The sequence below is a fragment of the Vitis riparia genome, chromosome 14, assembly GCF_004353265.1.
Source record: "Vitis riparia cultivar Riparia Gloire de Montpellier isolate 1030 chromosome 14, EGFV_Vit.rip_1.0, whole genome shotgun sequence".
NCBI classification, from domain to species: Eukaryota; Viridiplantae; Streptophyta; class Magnoliopsida; order Vitales; family Vitaceae; genus Vitis; species Vitis riparia.
This window is the reverse complement of record NC_048444.1, coordinates 24,654,648-24,663,658: the sequence shown is the minus strand read 5'-3', so window position 1 is coordinate 24,663,658 and position 9,011 is coordinate 24,654,648. Positions and strand designations below refer to the sequence as shown.

At 29.8% G+C, this 9,011-nt stretch overlaps 1 protein-coding gene across 1 annotated transcript; it reads right to left on the bottom strand.

Annotated features, from left to right (window-relative positions):
- Positions 1-6,424: 6,424 nt before the first annotated feature.
- LOC117930318 (protein BONZAI 3-like) lies at positions 6,425-8,945 on the bottom strand. The gene is made up of 5 exons (XM_034850914.1): positions 8,912-8,945; positions 7,718-7,882; positions 7,466-7,579; positions 7,223-7,319; positions 6,425-6,893 (listed from the first exon to the last, which is right to left on the bottom strand). Exons 2-5 carry the CDS (start codon positions 7,859-7,861, stop codon positions 6,760-6,762), a joined length of 489 nt encoding a protein of 162 aa, XP_034706805.1. The 5' UTR covers positions 7,862-7,882; positions 8,912-8,945; the 3' UTR covers positions 6,425-6,759.
- Between the last annotated feature and the right edge of the window lie 66 nt (positions 8,946-9,011).

Here is a 9,011-nt window from a genome sequence, read left to right as displayed (position 1 = left end):
TTTAGTATGAAATATTCTTTCAAAATTGTTACAATCTGATATCATAAACTCTTGTATACTAATGTAAAGATTCAAAATTATATTTTGATGGGGTTTACAAAATCATTTAGTCAACTCCAAACAAAGCTTGTTTGGTTGTGATCTTGTTGTTGGTAAACAATTTACTCCTAGTCAAAGCATCTCATCAAACATATCATCTAGTTTTTCCTGATGCAAGAGCAGATGCTTTTAACAAGTTTACAACTCTTATGCATTTTTTTAGCCAGGGTAGATTGGCCAAATGATCTCATGACATATATATATATATATATATATATACCTTTTTGTTAATATCTGGAACAACTTAATTCAACAATGTTGACAAGGTTTGTATGTCTTTGTCTTTGTTTTTCTAATTCTAGCAAATCAAGAAAAATGTCTTGAAAGTTAAAAGAGGTGAAGGATAATTATTTTGTATTATGTAAAGGAAAAAAAGGGTATTTGGCTATGTTTGGGAACTGTTCTCAAGAATATTTTTTGGTTTTTGAGAAAAAAAACATAAAAATAGTTGTCAATGATTTCCAAAACGATAGGTTTCTAAAAATTGTTGAAAATAGTGTTTTCTTATAACATATTTGAATTATTTTTACTTGTTTTTTAAGACTATTTTAAAAAATAATTATACAAATATAAAAAATGATTGAAAATAATGCATTACATATCATAGTTATTTTTCAAAAATATTTAAAATACAGGAAAAACAGTGAGAACATTCAAAGTTTTTTAACATTCTAGAAAAAATAAAATCATATATAGAAATATTTTTTAGAACTGTTCTTCAAAACAATTTTTTGTAAAATGTTTTTAAATTACTTGTTTTTCTATAGATTTTTCAAAGCCAACACAAGGAAGGAATCAACAAAACACCACAATAGTTTTTTTTAATTGAAAAAAAAAAACCTATTTTATTGACCAATACAATCTTCCCTTATAGGTTGTAGACATCCTTTGTTCTAAAAACTGAAAAACACATAACTAGCTACCTAGAAAATGAGAAAAAACAACGTCTAATAACTTTGACTAAGTCATCTAATAACAACCAAACTAATCTCCATCCATTCGCTTATACCCCCCCTCAAGCTACACTAAACAAATTAAACAACCTCAGCTTGTCTACTAACTTCTCGAATGATGGCTCAATGAGTCCTTTTGTAAGAAGGTTTGTAGCTTGTTTTGATGATGGCACATAAGTCATACAAATAATTCCCTCCTCTAATTTTTCTTTAATAAAATGTTTATCAACCTTCGCATGCTTGGTTTGTTCACGATGCATTGAATTGTGAAAAAAAAATTATGGTAGTCTTATTATCATAGTAAAGTTTCATTGTAGCTTTACTATTACTTTTAACTTTGCTAACAACTTTAGCCATAATAACTTGCAAATTCCATGAGCTACAGATCTCATTTCTACTTCAACATTGCTTCTTACTACCATTGTTTGCTTCTTGCTTCTCCAAGTTACTAGATTTTCCCAAACAAATGAGGAGTAGCCTGATGTTGATCTTTAATCATTAACTGAGCCATCCCAGTTAGTAGTAAAGGCTTCAACACCTTTTTTTTCTGTTTTCTTAAAGAAGAGTCCTCTTCTAAGATTACCTTTTAGATACTTCAAAATTCATTATACTTCTTCCTTATGTTCTTTCAATGGAGAATGCATAAATTGGCTCACAAAACTTACTGCAAAAGTAATGTTTCGCCTGGAATGAGATAGATAAATAAGCTTCCTGACCAAGCGTTGACATTTTCCTTTGTCCATCGGGTTGTTAATCAGTTTTTCACCAACTTTAAGTTTAAATCCATAGGAGTGTCTACTAGTTTACATCAAAGCATTCTTGTCCCCTTTAGTAGATCCAACACACATTTCCTTTGAGAAACTGAAATCCCCTTTTTCTCTTTCTTGTAATCTCCATCCTAAGAAAATATCTTAAACTTCCCAAGTCTTTCATTTCAAATTTAGCTACAAGATTTTTCTTTAAGCATTCTATCTCTGCTTGGTCATCCCTAGTTAAGATAATATCATCAACACAAATAATGAGAATTGTTGTTTTTCCTTTTTTATGCCTATGAAATTAAGTATGATCTGCATGTGGTTGCTTATATCCATGTTGACAAAGAGCCTTATTAAATTGGTCAAACGATGCCCTAGGTGACTACTTTAGGCCATATGATGACTTTCTTAGTTTGTAAACTTTTCCATTTTTTCCATCTTTATCAAATCCTGGTGGTAACTTTGTTAGGACATTGAGTCTTGTTTATATGTTTTGTTAGTAATTTTGTTCATTTTTATGTTTGGTCATAGAAGTCTTTTTAAATAGTGACTTGCTCTCCATTGAAGATCAAGAGTTGTTGTTCATCCAACTGGAAAGTCATGAGTATGTTTAAAAAGGTTTGGTTTGTGGCAAATTAGGTTACTTTGAGGTATTAAGAGGATCAATTTTGTTTTGAACTTAAAATTATTTAAATTTTGACTTTTGAAAGAGGGTAGGACTGCTTAATCAGCCTGGAGCACTCAAGATCACTCGAGCGATCCATACCCTCAAGCACCCAAGGCACTAAAGCGGCGGGTAAGTTAGCTCGAGTAGTCATGCAGATTTTGTCGAGATTTTTCAAGCAAATTTGATTTAAAACTCTTTAAAAATCGAAACTCTTTAGGCTTTTGCCTATAAATACCTCTCTATTAACCCCTTGAGGGTTAGAGGTCATATAGAGATTGTGGAAAGACCTTACTTATACTCTTTAGAGAGGATCTTGTAGAGAAAAAGCCTAAAGTGTCACACTATTCTCGATCTCTCATTCGTGGATTTGATATTTAAATCTTGGTTCAAAGACCTCCATCCCTTTAGCGAGGCTGAAGTGATCCATAAGAGTAATTGAAGGTTGTTATATCGTTGATGTGAATCAAGTTGTGTACTAAATAATAAGTCTTTAGCATAAAACGGTCAAATAAATTCGTGTAACTTGATTTCGTGTAGTGAATTTAGATTAATAGGTCTTAGATCTCATGGTTTTTTATATCCACAATTAGTGTGAGGGTTTTCCTTGTAAAAAATCTTATGTCTCATTGTTTATATCTTTTATATTTGATATTCTACTTGAATTGCCTATAATTGATAAAATTGATTATCCCTAACATGAAGTGTAAAAGAATCGGGTATAACATATAAATCTTTATTGAAAATTTTTAAACCACCTATTCACCCCCCTCCTCCCATCACCCCTCTAGGTGTTTTCTATTAGACTTTTAGTTTTTCAAACTCCATATAGACTTCTTCTTCTAGATCTCCATTTAAGAACACATTCTCCACATCTAATTGTTGAAGAATCCAATCTAAATTGGCTGCCAATAACAATAGGACCTGGATTGTATTTGTCTTAGCAACCAAAGTGAACATTTCTTAGTAATCAATTTCATAGGTTTGAGTGCATTCCTTTGCAACAAGTCTTGCCTTGTAGCGTTCAATTGATCCATCTAATTTATATTTGACTGTAAATACCCATCAATGTCTTTCCTTAAGTGTTTATACAACAACTCATGTACCATTTTTTTTCTAGAGCCTGCATCTCTTCTATTATATCATTTTTCCATTCTAAGCTTCTTTGTGCATCTTGCACATTTTTAGGGATTTCCACACTTGAGAGGTTAGTAACAAGTGCTTCGATAGAGTGGGATAAGTGTTCATATGTCACAAAATCCGATATGGGATGTTTTGTACAAGATCTAATTATTTTCCTCATAGCAATAGGAATGTCAAGGTCAATTAAGTCTAGGTTCATACCTGACTTCAGATTGGATTCCTGATAGTGGGAATTTTAGGATTATTTTCCTTCTTTGAAGTCTCTTTTCGTGAGTAAACAAAGTCTAAATAAGTGCAAATCTCCCCTACTGCCATTGTTTCCTCGGCTGTACATAAATCTGAATTGTTGGGTCTCTCATTTGGATCTAAGTTTTCCAGATTGGGTGCAATTTGAGTGGATATGGGCTGAATCTGAACTTTGTGGTTGACGCAGATTTTGTGGCATAGGGTTGACTTGAGATAGATTTGGTATCGTATTTGGAGGATAGAAATTTGAACTAGGAGAATTCCGCTTTGACTGGGAATTGAATTCTGATTAGGCGGAAGCCTCCGGCTAATGGGAGAGATTAGGATCTTGGAATGGTTGTGTGGAAGATATGGATGGTAGAGAAGAATAGTGAGAAATCCTCCTAAAAATACTTCCATGGACTTGAATTTTTTGAATTAGATGAGTTTTTAAAATTTTTTTTTTGGTAAAAACATTACAAATTCAATTTATATAATATGGATTGAATTTAATTTAAGTCTTATTAAAAATGAAAATAGTTTTGTAATTACAAATAAATTAAAAAAATAAATAGTTTTTAGTAAGACATGAATAGTAACATTGTATTAAAATCATTAATTATTTTTTTTTTTAAAAAAAAAATACTATTTTAGTATATTTTAGAAATCTAAGGATATTAACATCTTGTAAAAAAATTTTGGTTAAAATGAATGATAATAATTTTTAATAATATTTTATTTAAAGTGAATAATAAATCAAGTTTAGTTTTATAACATGTGAATGAGTTAAGTTAAAAATCAATAATAATAATTTTTAATAATATTTTATTTAAAATGAATAATAAATAAAGTTCATATTTTTAACATATAAATTAGTCAAGTTTTTCATTTCATATACACATTTAGTATTGAATTACGAACATAATATTCTCAAATGTTTTTATTTACTCTGCAATTAATTATATTAGTTTTTTCAATTCAAAATTATTCTTAAAATTAAAAAATTCATTAAAGAATTTAAATTATTAGTTACTTCAGAACTTATTTGTCTAATTAAAAAAATTAGAAAATAATGATGTTATATAAAAGAGAAACAATAGTCATTTATATTAATTTTTGTCCATAAATTTATGATATTGATTGGATCATTATTTGAGTTTTAAGTTATCTTTAAAAATTAATAGACTCTTTAATAAATCCAACGCATCAAGTTTTATTTAATTTGGAGTTCATTTGCCTAGTAAAAAAAATAGAAAATAATGATTTTATGTAAAGAGAAACAATTAATAAAGTCATTCTAAACTAATTTTTATTCATAAATTTTTTATATTAATTAGTTCATTATTTGAATTTTAAATTACTTTTAAAAATGACTAGATTTGTTAATGAATCCAATATATTAAGTTTTGTCTAATTTGAAGTTCATTTGCCTAGTAAAAAAAATTATAAAATAATGATTTCATATAAAAGATAAACAATAAAATTGTTCTTAGACCAATTTTTATTCGTAAATTTCTAATATTAATTGCTTCATTATTAGAGTTTTAAATTATATTTAAAAATTAATAAACTTATTAATGAATCCTACATATTAAGTTTTGGTTAATTTTAAGTTCATTTGTCCACTGAAAAAATTTGAAAAATAATGATTTTATATAAAAGAGAAACAATAAAATCATTTTAAACTAACACATTAAATTTTGTTTATCTTAGAGTTCATTTGCCTTATAAAAAAATTTGTACAAATATATATATATATATATATATAAAACGAACCCAAACATTTAAAATAAATTGTTGTCTATGACTTACTGATTTTATTGAGTTCCATGACTTTTTAGTATTAATTATATCGATTTTTTAGTTTTTGAATTATTTTTTAAAATTAATAAATTTTATGTATCAAGTAAAGTTTGATTTGAAATTTATTTCTTGAATGTAAAATTTTAAAAAAATTTTAAAAGTACATATAATTTAAAGGATTATCACATTTTAATATTTTTGGTATTAGTATTAAATCGTGGAGAGAGCAAAAAAAAAAAAATGATATTATGTTCAATTTTATTTATTTATTTAATGATTTTTTTATAATTTTCTACATTTTCCTTTTATTTTTAAAAACTAGTAAAAACAACTTTTATTTGTTTTTTTAAAATTATTTTATATTTCACTTTGTTTTTAAACGCTATTTCCAAAAAGCAATGGCCAACCAGTATTAAAAAATTTTAAAAACAATTTTCTATTTTTAAAAATAAAAAACTATTTTTAAATCACATGATTAAATTTGCTCTTATATTATAGAATTTAGGAATTCCAAACTTTGTATATATTAATGGTTGAAGTCAAGTGGGTTGAAGATCTATGCATCCTACCTGTTACAAAGGTATGATTTTTTTTTTTTTTTTTTTTTTTTTTTTTTAATTTTAAAGAAAAGGAAGTCCGGCTTTCTTAAAAAATTATGACCGGTTATGTAAATATTGTACACAAAAACATAGTTATTCTGAAGAATAAAATGCGCTAGCTTCATGGAAAACACTTCACATGCTAACCCATATCCATTGGGATGCAAGAATAAAACGGTGACATGTTCAAGGGAAAATTGGCATGAAATACATCATTGGCTTGCTACCTAAAAATATAAGCTTAAAGGTCAATTGGCATGCATGATACACACTGGTGAAACTCTCAATATTTGTAATCAAATCCGTGCATTCCAATGCTGTCAATTGTTACTACAATTGGGTCAATTCATCATTCTTGAAAACAGATTGTACCCAGTATAGACTAAGTAATCTAACCTTTTCCCTTTGGGGTATGTCAATCATCTGTGTTTCCTATAGACAGCATGTATATTGTCAACCTAGTTTCGGTATTTACAATGCCTTGGAACTCTGGAGTGGTGAATGGGAGACAACCCTTACTAGATGGTGGCATGGGAAGCAGATGTTTGAGCTATGTTGACTGCATTGGGTTTAATATCTCTGCTTCTCATGTAAGTCAGGAACTGGCCAGGTAGCTCTTCTAATAGAGCTTGGACTACGGAAGTTTGCCCACCTGCTTCAAGATTTAAGATAAGAAATTACTCTTTAAGGAAAACCACTTTCTAATCGATTTGCCAAGAAAAAGTACATCTTCCTTGTCTATGGGATATAAAAGGGAAATAAATATTTCAAATTTATAGACCCAGGATTCAAGAGAGAAAAGAAAATAGAATGGTATGTACAAAAACAAGTTATATGCAAACTGCTCAAACTCTGGAGTTTATGACCTATTCAAGTACGTCTATTAGCCTCTAACAGGATGATGTGAGATTGGAGTTTGAGTTGAAAACTCAAGTTTTTCAAAACCTATGCTGGACAAGCTAATGAAAAATATGTACTCACCACGCACTTCTCTCATGGGAACAAACTGTACAATATCTCGTGTTGCTACACGTCCTGTAGAACTCTCTAGCCGACAACCATCATCAGCATCAAGGATCTGCCGAACAATAAGAATCAGAACACAATCAAACACTGTTGAGACATGAAACCCATAGTACCCATTAAAGCATTAAGTACTGAAATGCCACTAAGGCATAAATTAATTGAAGTATTGAATGCTAAATTAAGAAAACAAGGGTACACCTCCATTTGTTTAAAATCTGCTCCTCCCACTCCAACTATCAGAATTGATAAGGGCAAATCAGATGCCCTGACCAAAGCATCTTTTGTTTCTTGGAGATCTGTAAGTACTCCATCCTAGAAAGATGAGAAATTACTAACAAAGAAAAGAAAAAGGAAAAAAGAATATGAAGATAAATGCAACTTTGAAGTTAGATTTTCTCTACAAAGAAGTAAGATAAAATAAAAATAAATGCAATTATAAGTCCTCTTTACCGTTATGATAAGCAAAACAAAATATTTGCAGCTGCTATAGGAGAGGGACTGGCCAGCAATTTCAGCTGCATTGTTGATCACTTGTCCAAATAAAGTCGGTCCCGCCAGAGCAACATGGTTCAGTGCACTTGCATAGGCAGCCATGATCCCTTGGACCCCTTCAACCTGTGAAATAATAGAAACTTAATAGTGTTTTAATGGCCTGTTATGAGGTCCTCATAGATCAGAACATAGTCCAGGCAGAAGGAGGCCTCAATAGGCAATCCAGTGCAACAAGCAACACTATGCTACAACTACAGTGTAGCTCATCTAAAGCAATATTTGGGATGCCACAATCATAACAACTAAGAACAATTCAAACATACATCTGTCTTTTCTTGATAGGTTACACTATTTATCTCTTTTTTCCCCCTGCCCTCTTGGAACAAGCATCATTTGTAAATGCAATGAAGCACTAGATAATTTTGAGCATATCAGGACGGTTCTTCCACAGACTAGTTAAACTCTCTCATTTCACCAAACAATATGGAGGGTTATTTTTAATTGAAGAGCAAACATAACATACCAAAGAGGCAAACTCAGCCAAAAAAAAAAAAATTGTTGTTTAATCTAGGGTTTCAAGTGTTAGTTTTATGGCCAAATACAAGAAAAAATATTTTGCTTCCCTTCTTTTTTTTTTTTTTTGATAGGGAAAGGCAAACTCTGCCAAACAAAAAAAAAAGTTGTTTAATCTAGGGTTTCGAGTGTTAGTTTTATGCGCTAATACAAGTAAAAATGTTTTGATTCCCTTCTTGTCTACACATATGCCATGACATGGAATTCGGTCCAAAACACAACAATGAAAATCTAATTGCAAATGATCAGAATAATATAATCCATTTTAAAGGATCTTACTTGTAGACATTTCAATTGATAGCCATATTTTCTGTCTTTAATAGTAAAGTCAAGTCTTCAATAAAACAAATTATTTTCATTTTGAGTTAAAAAAATTTACTAATACTAAAATCTAGCAAAAAGAGTAAGGTGATGAATGTGGAGTTAAACCCATTTCCTTGAATTAACAAGAATTAGCACTTTCACAACTTGGAAGAAAATCAAGGCTTTCATTATGATAAATTGCAAAGACAATGTAATATATCTTCTTTATTGGTAGTTGTGTAGAAGACAAATCGGAAAAACCTTGAGTCTTCTTACCTCAACGCCACTAGCACTTCCATTCAAGTTAAACAATGTGATATGGTACCATCAATTGTCCTTCCCCCAAATCCCCATGCAGGAAAGCGCTTATCAGAAT

Excerpts from the sequence above, each read along its gene's own strand:
- LOC117930318 (XM_034850914.1), bottom strand. The coding sequence starts at position 7,861 with ATGGCTGCCTATGCAAGTGCACTGAACCATGTTGCTCTGGCGGGACCG. Across the intron at positions 7,580-7,717 it reads TTGTTTTGCTTATCATAACG|GATGGAGTACTTACAGATCT; the intron begins GTAAAGAGGACT and ends TCATCTTTCTAG. Across the intron at positions 7,320-7,465 it reads CAGATTTTAAACAAATGGAG|ATCCTTGATGCTGATGATGG; the intron begins GTGTACCCTTGT and ends ATTGTTCGGCAG.